Raw genomic sequence first — 20615 nt, 5'->3', positions numbered from 1 at the left:
CTTCCATTAATAAGATGACCCACATGGAGTTTGGCCCTAGTTGCCAATTTTAACAGCCTTGTACTCTCCGGCCCAGGAAAAATCACCATCGAATACTATCCTTGCCCCTCATTGCAATAGATCACTACAAATTTCTCTCTAGCAGCTGCTTTGCTTCAGAAATTCTATCTTCTGATCTCTATTCGATGTGTTCTCCAAGTGCCCATTGATGTCCTTATAATCCCCCAGTTGAGAACCAACGACCTAGATTAGATTCTAATTAATGGCTTATATTATTTTGATTCGATCTCCGTCTTCTTCTAAAAGTTTCACCCATAGTTAGATTAATACCCTTTAATTATTTTAATTTCCGAAGTTTAGATTAGGTACCCATTAAAAATAATTAATTATTTTAATAAAACTGTCTCCAGGTGGAATTTCCCAAAATGATTTCTAGGTATTGGAGAATGCATGTGTATGGGGGAGTTTGCGACACTTGAAAAGTTGAATAATGAGTCCAAGCGCCAAAAAGAGTAACGAAATCGGTGCTAACTAGAAAATCTACTTTAAATGCCAAACTATTTCCTCCAAATAGATTGTTGAACTTCAAATAGCAATTGAAAACTTCAGAAAGCAGTGGATGGTAGATTCCAAGTCCAAATGTTTGCGCCAAGCAGTGGCCTGTGGCTCCAAAAAGACATAAGTGGATGCTTTCCAAGTCAGAGTGAGATGGATTCCAATTTCTAAATGACAAATGAAATGCTCGTGTTTGGGTTTCCTCTTATCATATTGTGTTTTATCTATATGTTTTATTGTTTTGGGGTCATGTGAACCACTCTTTCATGGTTTTATTAATTTTTTATTTGGTTTTAAGTCATTGGATGAGGAATTCTTTGTTGGGTATGCAAAGGAGTTATTGATCTAGTGGATGGATGTGAGACGGTTTCTTGTACATCTATGATTTGGTTGAGGGATGGAGTGTTTACAGGAGGGGTCCGTTCGTCATCTCAATGGATTTCCATCCCTTCATGGAAAGTTCTCACAAAGACGTGATATCACCTATAATCCCAGAGCTTGTAGGATATGCGTGTCTTGAGGGGAGGGATAAGTTTTTGTGCAAGAGTATATGCCTATCTCAATATTGTCTTTTACCTTATAACCAAAGCGGGCGATGCCTTGATGATGATATTTGACATGCTCCAAGTGTTTATGGGCAATGCTGCTCTCGAATTTATTCTTCAAAAGACATATGCGCTTGATTTTAGCCCTAGACTATCGATAGGTGTGTAGTGGTAGATTGAGACGACCTGTGCATATTCATTGGCAATAAGTGATGGGAAAAACAAAGAATGAAAAAACTGATTTGAAGCCTCAGATTTATAGAAGTAAAATTTATTGATGTTTCATTCCTTTATTGATGTTAAATGGAGCACGAAGCTCATGAATTTATTCAAAAAATGAGAAGAATTTAATTTTAAATGTTTTAAATTGATAGAAAGATGCTCTTACAAATTGAAAGCACAAATAAATTTGAGTTTTTTTTTTTTTTTTTGGGGCGGGGGGGTGTGGGGGCACCTTGGTTGGTACCTTTTACCAAAGGGTATGATTTCTTGTATTAATTGTTCTTATTATTTTAATATTTTTCTCTATTATCATTTTAGCCTAGCTTGTTTTTGCTTTTATTCCTATTATTTTTTGTATATGACATTGTCTACCTTTTTAGAATTGTTTTTTCCTCAAAGCAAGGATAATGAGTTCGTCTCTATATAGTAGTTTATCTTGACTTAGGATTGTTTTATGAAGAATGATCAATGTTCCAAATATCCCAATTTTATCTCAATTTTGCAATTTTTTGGCCTAGTCGATGTTTGCTGATTTTTAACGATATTTTGATGGTATCTTAATTTTGCCTATGTTTGCCGATTTTTACTATTATTTTTGCGATTGTTATGATTTTTTGGTTTTCCAGACGATTGCTGATTTTATTCTGATGCCAATGTTTGCAACATTGAGAATAAGTCTTTATGCCATTTGATTGTATTTCTTTTTTGTAAGTCAATCTTGTATTAATTTTGGAGAAAGGAGCACATAGAAGATGCTGTCAAAACAAGTGGTCTCACCCCGATCGGGTTTGTTTACCAAAAAGTTCACCATATGACAAAAATACAAAAGGGCCTCTAAAGGCAAAAACCAAAACCGATTAGGCCATAGGCACCAAAACACAGCTAAAACAAAAAATACTCTAGAAAGCATACTAGTCACCAGAAGTAATGAATGCAGGGTTGTCTGGGGTAGTTCCAGGAGGCAGTGGAGGGCGAAAGTCGCACTGGACATACCCTTCGAAGTGCGCCATCCAGGTCTCCAACTTTTCAACTTTCTTTGAGAGCAGATTTTGACCTCTCCACACCACAACTACACGCTCCCTAAGTTGACTTTGGAAGTAGTGAAGCCGCTCCAAGGTTGCCATCTGCAACGCATGTTCTTCTCTCCAGATGCGTTCAACAACATCCATTCAATTCATTAGATTAACAATGAGGTCTCGACAACTTTCCCCACAACACTAGTGGTGGAATTGCCCTTCTTGAGCTTTAGACGCTCCCGGGCCGCTTTTCACTCCACCTTGACGTCCACCACACCAAATCATCTGTCCGCAATTGTTCTTCGCATCCCCTTGACTCATCCCCTACTTGCCACCTCTCCTAACGCCTCCCACTCGGCATAGCCCCAACCGTCCTCCACCTCTACGACCTCATGACCTGACAACACCTTGCCATGAGCTCCTAGCTATTTTGCCACTACAGCGAGGCAGAGCCAGAACGAATGCTTGGGCAGGCGATTCCTTAGTAGCAAGAGGACCAGAGGAGGAAGCCTTCCATGATAAGGTCTTCATGGCAGCCGACCCAGATGGGGAATTGCATAGAGCTTCCAGCTCCAAATTGAACACGACTGGACCGCACTTGCATAAAACGAAAATTAGCCAAAACAAAATCCACCAAATGCCACGTCTCCTGAGCTTCCTCTGGGAAAATGGCGCCCTCCGGAGTTAAGCGAATTATTACCAAATTAGAATAGAAATTTGAAGAGCTTCCACCCGCAGAATTCGACAAACCAAACTCAGTAGCAGGCCCTCCTGGTTTTCTGCTGCGGATGGACAGGGATGCCACGAGGGTGGGCCGGTTTCCATTGTCAAAGAACGAAGGCCGGTCCATTGACCCCGACCACCCTATCCCACTGCTACACTGCCAATTAACCATTAGAGCCAAAGCAGGGACTCTCCATACCTGAATACACCGAACACACCAGAGAACACAACTTCGCAAGCAATGGAAGCCTCCCTCTTCCCTGCGCCTGACACCCTCCCCAACACATCACCAGAGCTCTCTGCCCACAAAAACCAGGTTTACCAGCTCGCCATGCCTTTCCAACCACCAGCCCGTCACCTTCCTCCAGACGCGAATGCAAACACAGATGCAAATACCCAGGATCACCATTGCTCCATCGTATTTCACCCCGCCACCCTTGACAACATTCTCAAGAATGCTTGTCGCACGCTTAACCACCCGCTCCACTGTACCACTCCCCACGGCTATTAATGCCTGAAAGGACCAGGAGGCCCATACCCCCACCTCGAACATTTGGATTTAGTCATGTGGTGACACAACCACGCATTGCCGGCTCCGCAGCCCCATCGGGGAGCCATTTGATGTATTATCTTAATGTGTAGTTAGGTTTTCTTTGAATTCTTTTTCTTTTAATATATTGTGTTGTTCTTATGATCTAGGCTTCCTAACCGATAGCTTATAGTTCTTCAATTGCTATTTGAATTCCATAAATTGTTCATGGAGGTTTGTGGCATAGGTTCTCAATTGAATGAAATATACTTCTCCTAACACCATGTCGATTACACTAAGTGTTAAAGTGTAATATCCAATTTGTACTTCCAAGTTTTGTATTTGTACAAAGACCCGATGGTACAATCCTAATTCTCTTTCTTGTTGACCATCAACAATTGTAATAATGAAATGCTTCACAGGATATACAAAAATATTTATTGTTTTGCAATATTTATATCCACAAAATTGCTTTTACTTCCAAAGTCTACTAAGATTGTGATGTTTTTACTCTTTATGCTTCCGTTGAATTTTAGGTTCCTTGGTTCCACTCTTCGTGTAATTTTCATAAGTGATATCCTGGGATTTCTATCTTGACTGTAACATATAGTACCACTTTTCCTCAGATGAGATGGAATATATCATAGTATAGGTGGTTGCACTTCTTCCTCTTGGACTATAACCTTGTTAAGGACCTTCAATTTGTCCTTATTACAAGTTTGCCTAATGCACGTGATTGATGCTAATAACACATTTGGTAAGATATCATTTTCGTTAGAGTTTATCATGTCCTCTTCAGTGGGAACCTCTACTTCCTTCCCACCTATAATTTATTATTTTCGTTAGAGTTTATCATGTCCTCTTCAGTGGGAACCTCTACTTCCTTCCCACCTATAATTTATTATTTTCGTTAGAGTTTATCATGTCCTCTTCAGTGGGAACCTCTACTTCCTTCCCATCTATAATTTTGCAGTGATATAAATGATTGGATGCATATCTATGACCTAGAGTCCTTTGTTTACCACATCCTTATCAACTATTTTCTTTCGTTTTTACTTCCTCCTCTCCTTGAGTTGTTACTAGACGTGTTAGATTCTTTTCAGCTTCATATCTACATCATTTTTGAGTGTTGCATTTATGTCCACTTAACCACTTGTCCCTATAGTGTCTACATTTGCTATACTTTCATGATGAATAAACCTTGTCAAATCTTTGTATTGATGACCTTTCAAACCTTTTTCCTACAGCTTTTGCCTTACTTCTTGTTGTTTCCATGGTTGTAATATCATGTAGTTTTAATTTGTATGGCTTTAGTTCAATTATGATTGTATGAGGTGTTATGTTTATATTCTCAGTACTCACTTAACCAATGTTTACTAGTTTTGTAAACTCATCCACATTTCTTTTTTGTGGTAGTTTGGTGATTTCTGTAAAAATGTCTTCTTTTTAGATACCTTGAAAATTTTAAAAATAACTGTCCTCGAATGTAATCAAGCTAATCGAAAAGGAAAACCTTTTCCACCACATGTATCAATTGTATGCGTCTGCTTCTAGTCGCATGGAGGTATACTTGATTTTAATGTTGTTGTTATTGATATTGTTATTTCAAAAACTTCTTCCTTGTTAAAGCATCCCATGCCTTGTTTTTCACTTCTGTCAAACTTTGATAATTTTAGTTGTGCTCTCATCAAGTATGCAAATATTGGTTGGTGATTGCTAAACCACTAGGGGGCATGTTTTGTTTTGGGATTCTCTCACTCGAAGGATGTGGTGGTGGATTAGATGTGCTTGGAGAACTTGGTTGTGAGATGGCAATACCTAGAGAAGCAACTTTGGCTGAAAGATTTGTTATGAAATCGTATAGCTCATTATGATTTTTACTATCTAGATTTTGTTATCTGTGTTTTCTTGTTGCAACTCACTATGGTTTTGAACAATCCTTTTTCTAATTGGTTAGGCTTTACTTGAAAGTCAATTTTCGATTCATCATGCTTTGAAGTGTACAACTTGTTCTAATTGGTTAGGCTTTACTTGAAAGTTAATTTTCGATTCATCATGCTTTGAAGTGTACAACCTGTGATAGTATCTAGTTTCTCTAGTTTGGAAATAAAGTTTGCTGTTTGCCCATTTTTCGAATTTTGGGGGGAGAAATCCTGCACTCAATTTTGACTGCTTTGAAATCCTGTTGTATGGTTCAATAATTGTTGTTGTATAAGTAATTGATATTGTATGGATTTATTGTATGCACTTGTTAATGCTGATGTACTGTTTAATCATAACACGAATGATTGCAGTATGAATTTAAATGTTTTACACATTTAATTATCATTGCGATTTTCAATATGAGTATAATTGTATGGAAGCAACAGCTAAAGTGTATAACTGGATCATATGATGATGATGGTGGCGAGATTCTACAACGACAATGGAAAGGTTGTATGGTAGCAGCTGTGGCTGGTTGGAAGGTGTACAACATCTTTTTTTCTTTGGGTCCCGATGGCCACTAAGCTCTAACACCAACAGAGCATGAAACTCATGAATTTATTCTATAAATGAGAAGAATATAATTTAAAATATGATCCCTCAGAAAGTGAAGTCCCGAACAAATGTGTAAGGAACACATTGGCACACTTTATAACCGGGTATGATTTTTTTATTTTTTCGCCCAAGTAATGGGTTGACTTTTACTAATTGCTATTATATTTTTTTGTTTGTTTGTCAAGTGGTCTGAGTTCATCAGAGATTACATCAGGCTTGACCTGTGGCTTGAGAAACCACGGCCCAGGGACATCTAAGCCATCACAATCAGCCAGGGATTGCTCCCACCTGGGCGACACCGACCCTTAACATGACTGGATTTTTGTCCATGGAGTTTTGAACCAGCGACCTTCACATCACGGAGTGACTTAACAGTGCACTCCATCACCGTCTATTCTGTGCCCCGTGGGCATTAATTGCTATTATATTAATTGTTCTTACTATCATTATTTTTCTTTATTATCATTTTAAGCTAGCTTATTTTTGCTGTTATTCATAATATTTTTTGTATATAACATTAAATTTAAAATTCTTGTCTCTGTCATTAAAATGTTTTAAGAATTTTGTAATAAAGTACAATTACGTGTGTATTGTCCAATGCTTGGTGGACAAGGGGTGTTGTCTATTTTAACGCACCAACATGCTTCCTGCAACGGGATAAACATTCACAATGGCTCATTTGAGCAGCTATTTTCCAATGTTCTAACATGATTTAGTCAGCATATTTCGTCCTTGAACAATAGAGATACGATTGACAGTGGAATAAGGGTTCTAAGGCAGTAAGCAAGATGAAAGTGAGGCAAATACTCTAAAAATGCACAGGAATTAAGATGAAGATAAAATACTGGTAGGTTATAAAATTGCAACAAAAATAATTTAAATATTATATTATAAATATTTTAAGCTGTGGTTATATGATGTTTATATGAAATTCTAGTCATTAATTATTGGCAGCATTGACTAGGGAAGGAAATCAGGTATAGCACCAATGTTTAAGATAGACAATCCATTTTCATTTTTATGGATGGGGTTTTCAAACTGGAATGAACAAAGTTCGTTCTTCAAGTTAAGTACTTCAGAAGACTTGGGATATGTAGATCTCCACTGAAGATACAAGATTATATATTAAATGTTCGAATGAATGATGATACAAATGAGAGTGAGGGGCCTGCTTATATACTAAGCAGTGCCTCTTCATGGAAGGTCATGTCCCATTTAGACATGCCTCTTCAGTACTAATTACTAATTAACTAATCATTATTACAATTATCCTCATTATTTATTTTTATATTATTTATAAACAATTACAGTAACAATTTCCATGGAATTGTTTGTTCCTGGATACAACATGGGCCTTGGTGCATGTGCTATCTATAGTTGGTTTTATAATTTCTGAGTCCACTTTAGAGTGATTGTCCTTTTTGTCCATTTCCTTCTCTATGCTAAGTGAAGTATAAATTCTAGTATTTTTAGCAATTAATTATCAAGGGGTGTGCTTACGGGAATGTTGTTACTTAAAATAGTCGTTTATTCTTGGTTATTATTATATGCTGCTTCCGGGCACATTAGATGAGTGTTTTTTTAATGCTTTATTATTTTTGCATTTTTCACAGATATGGCAGCTTTTAAAGCAGCAAATCCAGAGGCAGTATTTGAAGATTTCATCAGATGGCATTCACCAGGTGACTGGATTGATGATTCTTTAGACAAAACCATGGAAGGTCATGAATGCATAGGGCAGGAAAATAGTGAGATAAAAAATAGTTGGCCTCCTAAGGGGAGACTGTCGGAACGTATGTCTGAAGCAGGAAATTCATGGCATCAGATTTGGAATAATGTTCAGGCAATGCCAGCTTCAGAACAAAAGCCTCTTTTTGATCCTGATCGAGAAGGAGAAAAGGTACTATAAATCAGTCTTTACATATCCCCAAGAACTATAATTTTTGGAGTCTATAGCTTAGAAGAAGCATACCTGCTTGAATTTGTTTTCTTGTAAAAATAATATGAAAAGAAACAGTTTGAATCTTGTTGAGGGAGGTTACATTATCTGGATTTTCATAAAGTAAGATGGTACCAACTTCTGGATCATTCTGCTTGTGCACTTTATTTGGCTAAGATTTCAAAGTCCAGAATCTTTCCATTCCTAATGTTGATCCTAAAAAGCACATTGCTAAAGGGTATACTGTATTTTATCCTAAGAATATTGGATGATTTGTTAGAATTCCTGCCTTATATTCTACAAGTCAGCTTTCTAATAAACAAAATTAATAACCTTCAGGAATCTTATTGTAATGAATTATTTAGTATTATTGCCAAGAGGTCTTTAGACATTGTTGAACACCATGACAAATACTGTGCTGGTAGATATTATATATTATCAGAAAGAGAGATCTCTATTCAACTACATCCTTCAAAAGGAGGGTATCTTCTTTAGTTGAGAACAGAGACAACTAGTTGAAGTGAAACCATTTACAGAAATGTCAGCTCTGTATGAGATTAAGCTGAAGACCTTGTTTCGAGAAATATCATATGTGCATATGATTGTCCCATGATGAACTGGAATTTTATGGTGAGAATAATCCATCAAAGCATAGTCTAGTGTGTTTTCCGCAATAAGCAGTTTCAGCTGGCTCTAGAGTCTACATTCTAGTGCATTGTCACGTGACCCTCCCCTATCAATGTGCAGCCATGATGCCCTTTCTTCTCCCCAGGTTCTCTCCATATTCCCTAGCCTCCCTGGCCTCTCATTCACCCTCCTCAACCTTCCTCAAAACTTATCTACCACCTATTCTTTCCCAAACCTTACTCAACAACACTTCCTCTCCCCTGCTTCTCTCCTTATCATGCTCCTGAGTCCTCCCTAATGTCCCCTACCCTTGTTCCTTCCTCTCTTAACCATTTTTCCCTCCCTTCAACTACCTCCTTACACCTCCAACCTCCACCACGATATATATTATATAATATAAAGGAATTGTTACCCACCACCTGTAGGTGACACCCATCAGAGAAATTTTTCTCTTAGATTGTCTTCAGTCGGCAACCAACAACCCCTTGTAGCCACCAGATAGCTCAATGTGCCATCATCTCCACCCCCTGAGCCAGCCATTATGCACCTTTGCCCATCTGTCATGATCGTATGTTTGAAAGTGGGCTTTCCAACCTCGAAATTATGACTTTCATAATGTAGTTGGGTATTTTTGTTTACTTATCATGGATACTTCTAGGCATGGATTAGTGGGGGTATTCATTGGAAAGAATGGGCTTGGTCAGTACTCTTGTCCAACTTGTGGTTAATATTGTATCCTAGTCCCGTGGGATCTCCTCTATTGGCTACTGGCTTTAGGAGTGGCACTACATGCGAAACCTCGATTTTGGTTGGTGGTCCCGCTTCCCTACATCACATACATCACTCCCCCTTTGCTCATTATAACCCCTTTTTCACGTATTTCCCATCTGGCTCCACATTTGTCCATTTGGTCCACAAGGAGTTAGCTTCTCCCTCCCCTTGTCCACACTTTGGGTTGGGCTTGGAACGATGCCTTAGAGGTTGATGCAACTAAAAAGAAAGTTAAAAGCATAATTTGGCCACTTACAATAGGAAATGTACAATAAAATGCAAAAGATGGTCGGGACATAAAAATTTCGCTCGTGAGCAAAAGGAAAACATTAGCTCTACCCATTATCATGGCCATCACCCTAGTTCCTAAGGCCTCTAAATGAGCCCCCCTGCATCATTAAGGAACCCATGATTGTCTCGACCCCTGGTGGGCAATGAATTGCCCAACCTTAAGGAGGTGTTGATTTCTATATTAATTCACATCATGCTCTCATTCCCTGGAACCCTGAGCGGTTATAAAAGAAAAATCAATAAAAGGAGAAAGGTATAAGAAGGGTGGAAAAACAAAGGCCGGGCTAATTCATATACCACGATTTCTCCATCCTACATCTATACACCCAAGTATGTCCCTCATTAGAGCTACCCTTGTACCATGGCATGTGGCTTGGATCCTTCCTTGTTACCCCACTCCATTCCATCACATGAAACCACCTAATAGAGTCCTTGCTTAACCTTCTGGAACATGAGGACACCTGTACCTTCTAAAGGCCATTACAGAAGGGCATGCCATTGTGAAGTGCGCACTTGGTTCCATGATTCGTAACCTCGTTTGCTCAATTGAACTAATGAATTGTTGTACTGGAAGGCGAGGAGACGCATTGGATCTTATACAGGATTGTAGATGGGTCTTCATCTTGGGATTCGGTTTCTGTATCAGGATCCAAGCCTTCTAGACTCTCTTAATGGCATTTATAGGGTGAGCATTGAGAGCCTCCACCAATGTTGCATGAAGTAGGGACGAAGTGGGGACGTGTTTTGGAAGCAGGGATGCGAAAGCACCATTTCCAAAAAATCTAGGAAGCAAAGTGTCTACTCTATAAATGTTTTATATTTTTTTGCATTTATATTAAAAAATCATCCAAAATACCAAATTAGTTGTAGAAGACATGAAAACATGCATATTTTTACATAAATCAAGATAGATATGACATTCATGATTCCATTGTACATCAATGATTGATTATTCGGGCATCAACCATGTAGATTCTAGCAATTACAAACATACATCAAATTTTTAAGCATATCATAAAAACATAAAACTTTTAAAAGATAAAATCATCAAACATTCAAGTAACTTATCTAGCAAGTGGGCAACTGTCAACATGTGTCATGTCCAAAATCCAAATAATAATGTTTAGAAAATAGGCCACTTGGCCACCAACAAGACTCAAATACACACTGAACTAGGAAGAGTAAGACAAAAAAGTTCAAATTCACAACAAGACTACAAGTCTAATCTATGACAAAAGTAGTAAACTGTGAATATATCTACTAATCTTTCCACCTTCCACCACGAACAGGACATGAGCCTCCCCGTGGTGGCAATGAAGAAGATGGTGAAGATGGTGGCTATATCTACTAATATTTCCTCCTTCCACCATGAACACGTCGTGAGCCTCCACGTGGTGGCAATGAAGAAGATGGTGAAGATGGTGGCTTTGAAAGTTGTGGAACTGGAATTGATGAAGATGAAGCCCATGCTATTGGTGTTGAAGCATGGAACCTGGGAAACAAGGGACCAGATGGGGTTGGCATCTTAACTCGATCATCATCATCCTGGATAAGAGCATCCTACAATTGCTCTAATCACAACACTCCATCCTTCAAATTGGCCTCCTCTGGATTTTTGTCCCGAACCTTAAGGTCTTTATTGGTCTTTTCATCATCACAATAATGGGACAACAATCACAAGTTGTAGTGAACATAAGCCAAACTCTCTACCAAGTCTAAATTTAACCCGTTCCTTTTAACACTATGGATAAAAGAATAAGAGCTCCAACACTTCTCTGCGGAAGAAGTGTTTACCACTCGTGATAGCACCTGCAATGCCAAAGTTTGTAGAAGTGGAGTAGCACCTCCATGCATGTTCCACCACTCAAGAGAGGATAGATTCTCTCAATCTCTAATTGCATCCATGCTCACAAATGGACCGTTGCTAAGCGTATAGTTGCTCAAATGTTTTTAGTAGCGTGGCAGTCTTCTCTTCATCAGGGACTAATTTATCCAATGCTTTCATATAACCTTATAGAACCTCTGGATCTAGGTGCTGATGTTGAAAGCCATGATGGAGATAATATTTAGGTGTCAGAACATATGCTAAGGTATGCAATGTAATGTTTAGCATATCCCATCGTTTTTCCACCTCTGCACAAATATAATTGTACAAGGTGACATCTCTAGGCTCAACAATGTCTTTAATCTGCCCCAACATGCTATCCATTTTCTCATAAACCTCCCCAATTATTGGCCGATCTGAATCTGCAAACTTGATCATGTAATAAATTGGTTTGGTGAATTGCAAAATATATTTAATTTGTGACCAAAAGTAATTGCCAAGAATAGTGTCCTCGGCTACATTAGCACCATCTCTATTAGTGTTAATGTCATCCCATGATTCAGAGGTCACTATATTAGTTAAAGCTTGTCTCACCTTAACTAGCCGCCTAAAGGTGAGGTAATAACTGCAAATCTTGTTTTTGCAAGTTTAAGCAACTACAACTTGGAGTAATTGCCATAAGAGTAGTTTACCCTTGAATGCCCTATGATAAATTTAATGAGTTGCTTCCCTCTTTTGTAAATCTCATTAATCCATCCACGTTCTTTATGCTTCACAATATCATGCATCAAAAGGTTCAATGTGTGCACCCAACACCCATGCCAAAAGATGTGTGGATGGGTAAGTTGAATAATTTTTCTTGCTGCCTTACAATTTGCTGCATTTTCAGTGATCACTTGAACCACATTATTAGGACCAACATCTTTGATTGATTTCAATAAGAGATCTGCAATATTTTGGGAAGTTGCACTGATGGAGGAGTCATGAAATGCAATAGACACTGCATCACTAGTAGGAACACCAAGAACATTTATCAAATGTTGGTTTCTAACATTTCTCGACCCATATGATACAATTGATACCCCACAATCCACCCACTCTTTTGTAAAACATGTCAAAGATCTTTGAACCTTTGCTCTTTCTCTTTCTAATAACATTGTTCTATCTTTCTCATAGTTGGGGCTCTTGTATCCATTTGGGGCTTCATTGATGGCCTTAACCATATCATGCCAATAGGGAGAGAGAAGCACATTGAATGGTACACTAGAAACACAAAAAACCGAAGTATCTTTCCATCCACATCATCCCTCCCAACAACATTCAAGAAATCCCCTATTGTTCTTCTACTTCTAGAGGTTGCAGAAGTACCGTGAGGAGTTGAGCTACGAAATCTAGAGGTTGCACTTGATTTAGAATGAGTTTTTTGTTTTTCCATTGTGCAACCTCCTCTATTTGGATGCATTTTCTTCTTTGTTCAAATGAAACCTTAGGGCAAATTGCCATCCCCACGACACCCTTTTTGTCGTCACTTTCCAACACCCCACAAAGATGGCTCCTCACACGAGTATATGAACATATGGTTTTCCTCCATGACAACCATGAGGACACAAAAAATTGTAGCTTCCACCAGCTTTTCCCCCTTTCAAATTTGGTCACATAATTCCACAAGGGTGTCAATGCAACTTGTTGAAATTTCTAAGTCTATCCGTTAGAAATTTAATTTGTATTCTTCTGGTTTATTTCTTCTACTTGTTAAATTCGAACAAGTTATTTAAAACATGTAAATAACGAAATAAGCACAATATAGTCTCAACATCTACAGATCATCAGTTGAAAGAAAACAAACACACAAGTGACACCATTATTTTTGGACAAATGTCCCCGGAAAAACCCAATGTGGGAAAACCGGTGTAGCTATTTTGAGGGTTTATTATTATGCAGTTTTTCCTTGAGTACAACTGGGTGCTAATTGGCTCACCTGACAGAGAGAAAACAATTGGCAGCAATACCTCTCTATTTGGAAACAGGTATTCAGAAAACCTATCCCACGAAACCGTCTCCAGCCTCTCGGAAGCATTGCGCTGACCCTTCTGGCCTCTACGTCAGCCCAAAACCTCTCTGCATCAACCCTCTGAGGCACTGCGCAACCTCTGGGACCCTCTGCGTCACTCCAACTATTCTTTGCGTGGATGACGCAGTCCCTCTAGCATCTGCGCTGTCTCTACTGGGCTCTGCCTGGCCTGCTCTTGCTGCCGCTTCTCGCTCTTTGCCTCTGTGCTGGTCTGTCGGCACTGTCTCTGCCTCTCTGTCCAGTACTCACTGCCCCTCGCTGTTGATCACTGATTCGACTTTTCTTATCAACCCCGCTGTAGCAAATCGAATGATTGATCACTTTGGTGTTTTCTCTAATTGACCCTCAAGCCTCCTCTTATACTTTTCCTATTGGTCCTTCAACGACCGAGATTACATCTCTAATTTGTTGATTTGGGGTAGCATCAGATGTGCTCTAGCCACGAAAATTGGTGGAGAGGCTAAGGCACATGAGGTCTCCAATACCCAGAAATGGTTTGGGCCTGATTATTAATGTGAATTAATATAAAACTGTGTTAAAAGGGTCCAAAAGTCATGGATCAAGCCAGAGTTAATCTTAGCTGTTGATTAGGGACTTAATCTCGGCCGTTGATTTTTCAACGAGAAAAGTATAAGAGGAGGCTTGAGGGTCACTTGAAGAACACACCGAGTTGATCAAGAATTCGATTTTCTGGGGCATGGCTTGTTGAGGAAATCGAAGGAGTGTTCAGAGTTGTAGCTAAGGGGCAGTGAATACAGAAGTAGAGAGGGTACCGGGATAATTAGCGCAGAAGTCGGGAGAGAGGGACGCAGAGCTAGTTAGAGGTTTAGGGTGAGTTGCAGAGTGAAGTTGGTGGGGTACTGTAGTCAAAACAATACCTAACAGGACAAGACCAAGGTGGAGGGAGTTGCTACTGAGGATTTCTAGCCAAGAAATCCGGATCAATAGTGCAACTGCACTAACGATCGGAGTGGGGGCATCTCGACATTGGCAGAGGGGTTTCCAGGAGGGAAATCGAGGCTTAGAGGGAGTCACACCGAGAACTTCTAGGAGGAGAGTAGAGGAGTAACGAGATGGTAGTGAACAGGGTAAGAGACCAGGACAGACTGGATGAAGCCTCAAACTTCGTAGTCTGGAAGGCCAGAATCTTATCCATTCTAGACAGGAACCGTCTCAAGCAACTGCCTTGAGGACTAGTGGTCCCTGTTGACCCGGTTGATAACGATAAGTACGAGGATGCAATGTCGAGGGCCAAGAGCATCATCCTTGACGGGGTCAAGGAGCATGTAGTACCACATATTGCCGAGAAGAATACGACAAATGAGATGTGGGAGGCCCTAACAAAGTTGTATCGGCATGCTTCCGTGTAGAGGAAGATGCTACTAGAAAATCAGCTGCGGTCATACTAGATGCAGAAGGGAGAACAGATCGACACCTTCCTTGGTCAATTGAAGGAGATCCGGGATCAACTGACTTCCATAAGGGCCACGCCAGATCAAGAATTGATGGCGAGAACAACCCTGAATGTAGTCTCAGAAGATTGGGAGGTGTTTGTCTAGAGCACACTGGGCAGGGCGACCCTTCTAGATTGGGAGGAACTGTGGGTGGCTCCTCGCCAAGAAGAGATTAGAAGGCCGACTAAGGCGGGAAGTAGCGGCAAGGCGGTCAAAATCAAGGAGGAAGAGGTGGATGCTGGCCTAGCATCTGAGGGAAAGCAGGATAAATGGAAGAAGAAAGACCTCTCCAAGGTCAAATGCTTCCACTGTGGGGAACTGGGTCATGATGCGACCCACTGTCCAAGGAAGAAGAGCAAGGGAGAGGCTTTTCGAGACCATGGTTGCGCTAGCAAGGGCTGAGAAGGAAGTGGAGACATGATGATTGTGCCATGAATGCTCACATGCCACTTGAGCGGAAGTGGGGAGACATCGAGCTGTAGTCAGACGGACTACAGGCGATGAGCGGCAGGATCCTTGAGGTACCCAGCCTCTTGGATTATACCTTGCTATGGGAGCCCTGAAGAGGAGTAGGAGTACTGGCGGATGTCGGTAGAGACGGATGCGGCTGAAGCGACAGAGGGAGCTACAGTGCAGGAGTCCCAAGACAAAGTGAGGCAACAGTGCGAGATGCATGGAGTTGTTGCAGTAGCGCAGGAGTCAGAGAGGGAGCACTTGTCAGCGACAGAGGGAGTTTTAGCTTCATGGGTGTCTTTACCCTGACGAAGATGTCAGAGTTGGGAGATCAGTTACTTATTTCTCAGTAACTGAGTTGTAGTGCAACAGTTAGCAGTGGGAGTGCTATGAGCAGCACGATGCAACAAGATGAGAGGGAGCTGCCATATGGATGCAATAGTGGCAATGGCAAGGCCATGGGTAGCAGTACATGATGCAGTAGTGCAGATGATGGGGGCAACAAGCCTAACATTGGCACAGGGACCGATGCCGGATGATCAGGGTGATACTCAGAGAGGAGTATTACTAGAGCACAGTCCTCGCTAAGAGGGAGTGTTGATTTGGGGTAGCATCAGATGTGCTCTAGCCACGAAAATTGGTGGAGAGACTATGGCACATGAGATCTGCAATACCCATAAATGGTTTGGGCAGATTCTAAACAGTTTGGGAGATATAAAATAAATAAATATTTTTAATGGAGTCCCTAAGTCTAAACTTGGGGAAAATACGATATTAATGTGAATTAATATAAAACTGTGTTAGAAGGGTCCAAAAGTCATGGATTAAGCTAGAGTTAATCTTATAGCCGTCGATTAGGGACATAATGTCGGCCGCTGATTTGTCAACCAGAAAAGTATAAGAGGAGGCTTGAGGGTCACTTGGAGAATGCACAGAGTTGATCAAGAATTCGATTTTCTGCAGCAGGGCTTGTTGAGAAAATCGAAGGAGTGATTAGAGTTGTAACTGAGGGGCAGTGAATACAAAAGCAGAGAGGCAGAGAGGGTATCGGGAGAATCAGAGCAGAAACCGGGAGAGAGGGACGCAAAGCCAGTTAGAGGCTCACGCAGAGCTAGTCAAGGCCTAGGCAGAGGCAACCAGGAGCTATGCAGTGCCTCAATGAGCTAGTGTGGGTGACACCAATGTTTTAAAACTCCGACTCGCCCGAGGGTCGACTCCGACTCCGACTCCGACTCCGACTCGGTATCGACTCGGCTAGCTCGATTTCAATGAATTGGTCGTTGTAAAAAATACATTGAATATTTTATATAAAAGCACATAAATTTAAAGATTTTCATTCATGTTTCCAAGCACACAACGTTAGAATATAGTTAGAAGACAACATATGATCAAAGTAGGCTCATGAATATATCCATTATATTAAAATGGCACCCATTGCACTGTCCAATACATACACGATGATGATATAGAGATCAAAACAAAAACACATAACCAAGGAGGTTAGAAATGCCCTCTACAACAAAAGTCTGTGACCAGTACTATTGGGTACTGCTAGAGTTGCCAACATCATCTGGCTCAGTGGTACATGGGAGCGGGAGCGAAAACAGGAGCGAGAGTGACATTTTCGAAAGCTTCCGGTTTGGGAGCGAATCCCGGAGGAGTTCGACAACCAATGTCACTAACATCAAGGTACATAGAGGGATTGGTGCTCTTGATTAAATACGAGTTCCATACCCTAATACATGACAAAAGTCAACGGAAACATTGCAATCCCCCCATCCTGAAATCCTAAAAAATCGATAAATTTGCTGGATTTTGAATGACATCTAAAATTCTACTTTCTCCATATGAAATCTAATGAGGCCGGAACCACTCTCAAACATCCTGAGTCATTTTATGGTAATGTTAAAAATTTAAGTAAAAGGATGAAAATGAAGATTAAGGAGAATGTCACTTTTACTTTAAGAATTTAACATTACCATGAATAGCATAGCCTTAGTAGGGCAATATGATCAAATACTAGGGTTTTGGAGAGGGGAATGGACCCCAATGACCAGCAAACTAATTCATAAACCCCTTTGGAGTCCCCCACACTTAGAAAAATAAAAAAGGCGTGTTTTATGGTTCACTGGCCACTGTCAGCTACTCGGTCGAGTAGTTACGGATCCGGTCGAGTCGGCCGAGTCATGCTATGACTCGGTTGGGTCAGTCATAACTCGGTCGACCGAACTGAATTTTTTGCCGTGTTGAATTTTTTTTTTCCGGCTCGGACCAACTCGACCGAGTCGGTTCTAAGTCGGCCAGATCTTAAAACAATGGGTGACACGAAGGCTCTAGAGGCTGACGCAGTGCCTCCAGAGGTTGATGTAGGGGTTATTGGGCCGACGTTGGGCCAGAGAGGCTGACGTAGTTCATAGAGGCATACGCTGGGGGTTTTCGTGTAGTAGATTGGAGCTGAGAGTTGTGGGATTGTTTATCCGGGGTTCCAGTCGGAATATTTGTCTCCGACTGAAAGGTACTATTGCCGAGATTATTCTCTGTTGGGTGAGCCGGTTTTGGCACCCAGATTGTATTATGAATCTGTTAAATAATTATAACCCTCAGATAGATGCACTGGTTTTCCCGCATTAGGTTTTTCTGGGGACATTAGTCCAAAAACAATGGTGTCACTTGTGTGCTTGTCTTGTTTCCTTCAGTTGATGATTTGTAATGTGTTGAGCAAGTACTTGTATTTATTTTCAGTATTTACATGGTAAATAACTTGTTAGTTTAACAGAACAAGTAGGCAGAAATAAATCAGAAAAGTACATGAAGGGTTTCTAATAGTTAGACTTAGAAATTTCAACATAATCAACGGCTAAGATTAGATTTGGCTTGATGCATGTCTTTTGGAACCTTCTAACCCGGTTTTATATTAATGCCCATTAATATTTTATTTTTCCTAAGTTTAGACTTAGGAACTCCATTAAAAATATTAATTATTTTAATATCTCATTAACTGGGTAGAATCTACCCAAACCATTTCTAGGTCTTGGAGATCTCATGTGCTTTAGCCTCTCCACCAATTTTCATGGCTAGAGCACATTTGATGCTACCCCAAATCAACACAACTTTCCCTTGTAGCATTTCAGTGTCCTCTTCAAACCCTTCCTCCTCATCATGCATTGGGTCACTCATATGGGGACCACTATCGTCTTGTTCTTCTTCCCTTATATTCCTACTTTTGAAAATTCCTATTCCAAGGAACTCCTACTGTAGCAAAACTAAATTTACTTCTCCTACTTGATTTTAATATACATTATCAAGTTATTTTTTGAATATTGAAGTAAATTACTTCTACAACCTACACTACTTTAAATTTGATTACATGAAACAAAAAACTGAGCAAAGAACAAGATACATAGGACACAGTTTTTTTGGACAAAATACTCCCTGGAAAAACCCAATGCGGGAAAACCGGTGTAGCAACTCTGAGAGTTTTCTATTATTAGGCACTAATTCTGAATACAATGTTGGATGCCCTCTTGGCAATCCAGTGACAGAGAAAATACAATGGCGAAAAAAATTGAGTGAGTTTTACCTCACTTCACCCAGCAGATTTCGACTGATCCGACAACAAAACTAGCTAACCCTAGCTATCTCTGCGCTGGCCCTGTGTAGTCCCATGCATCAGCCTTTCAGGCTCTACGTCAGCCTTGTGCTGTCTCTTCTGCCTACTGCGTCCACCTTCCCAACAGTTTCGATAGTTTCCCGACAGTTTCGGTTTTCTGCGTGGAGGGAAACTACTGCTTCTGCGTTGGCCCTTTTGGCTCTGTGTCAGGCCTGCGTGGGCCCAGATTGGCCCAATGTCAGTCCTCCTAGCTGCTGCATTGCCTCCACTAGCTTCTCTTCGCCTCTTTGTCAGGACTCCCGAACTATCCTTGCCCTTCTGCTGCAGAATGATCACCTAGTTCAAGTTCTTAGCTTTCTAGTCCCAGAAATCAAACTCCAGATCAATTCGTTTTCTTCGTGTGTGTTTCTAAATGAACCCCAAGCCGTCTCCTTATACTTTTCTTGTTGAGACTTCAACGACCGAGATTAAGTCTCTAATCAACGACTAAGATTAAAACTTGACTTGATCCGCCTTCTAGATCATTCTCACCCATATTTTGATTAATACCCATTAATACTTTAATTTCCCTAAGTATAGACTTAGGAACCCCATTAAAAATATTAATTATTTTAATAATATACAATCAGGGTGGAATTTCACCAAAGTGTTTCTGGGGTCTTTAGAACTCATGTACCTTAGCCTCTCCACCAATTTTCATGGCTAGAGCACATCCGATGCTACCAAAAAGAACACTCCCTCTTAGCAAGGAAAGTGCTCTAGCAATAATGTCCAACTGCATGTTGCTCTGTCTTTGAAGCATCTCCTTTCCGCACTATTGCTGCCACCAACACTCTGCTGCTGCTGCAACTGTGCTGCTACCCATGACATTTCCACTGCCACTGTTGTATATGTATTATAACTCCCTCTCAAATGTTGCATCTGCTATGCTTCTAGCACTGCCACTGCTAACACTACATTCATATTGCAACTCAGTTGCTAAGAGAAGCAACTGAAAAGCATCCAAAATTATTGAACTTAACTGTGTTCAGCATAATACCATGAACGTTCGAATTTGATTGCTAGTAGTCTCTAGCCCTCTGAATCTTCTACGCTGCTGCTGACTTCTGCACTGTGCGATCTGCACTGTTGCCAACCTTGCTCTGTGCAGATCACTCTATGGTCTCAAGCTACTGCATCTGTCTCTCCAAATAATCCACTACATCATCTGACACTAAGTCCATCTCGCTACTGCTGAATCTCGGGCTCCCGTAGCATGGGATTGATCCAAGAGGTGGACTCCTTAAGGATCCTGCCCACATGTAGCCCTCCCGACTATAGCTCAATATTGCCCCATTTCCCTCCTATAGATGCGTGAGCACTCATGGCAAACTCATCTTCGTCAATCTTTGCTGGAGCAACCTTAGGATAATGTTTCTCATCCTTATCCTTTTGCTTCAAAGGACA

The 20615-nt window shown here is 40.5% G+C and overlaps 1 protein-coding gene across 7 annotated transcripts in view; it reads left to right on the top strand.

Moving 5' to 3' along the window:
• Nucleotides 1-20615, top strand: part of LOC149162279 (uncharacterized) — a 342764-nt gene that overhangs the window by 186170 nt on the left and 135979 nt on the right. For all 7 annotated transcript variants that reach the window (XM_089437188.1, XM_089437190.1, XM_089437185.1 and 4 more), the window contains exon 19: nt 7742-8028. In XM_089437188.1, coding sequence (XP_089293314.1) covers nt 7742-8028 — 287 coding nt within the window. The remainder of the gene's footprint in view (nt 1-7741; nt 8029-20615) is intronic.

The sequence above is a fragment of the Pinus tabuliformis genome, chromosome 5_2 (genome assembly GCF_031772625.1).
Source record: "Pinus tabuliformis cultivar Carrire ecotype Pingquan chromosome 5_2, CPIR1, whole genome shotgun sequence".
Classification (NCBI taxonomy): Eukaryota; Viridiplantae; Streptophyta; class Pinopsida; order Pinales; family Pinaceae; genus Pinus; species Pinus tabuliformis.
This window is presented reverse-complemented; position numbering and strand designations above follow the sequence as displayed.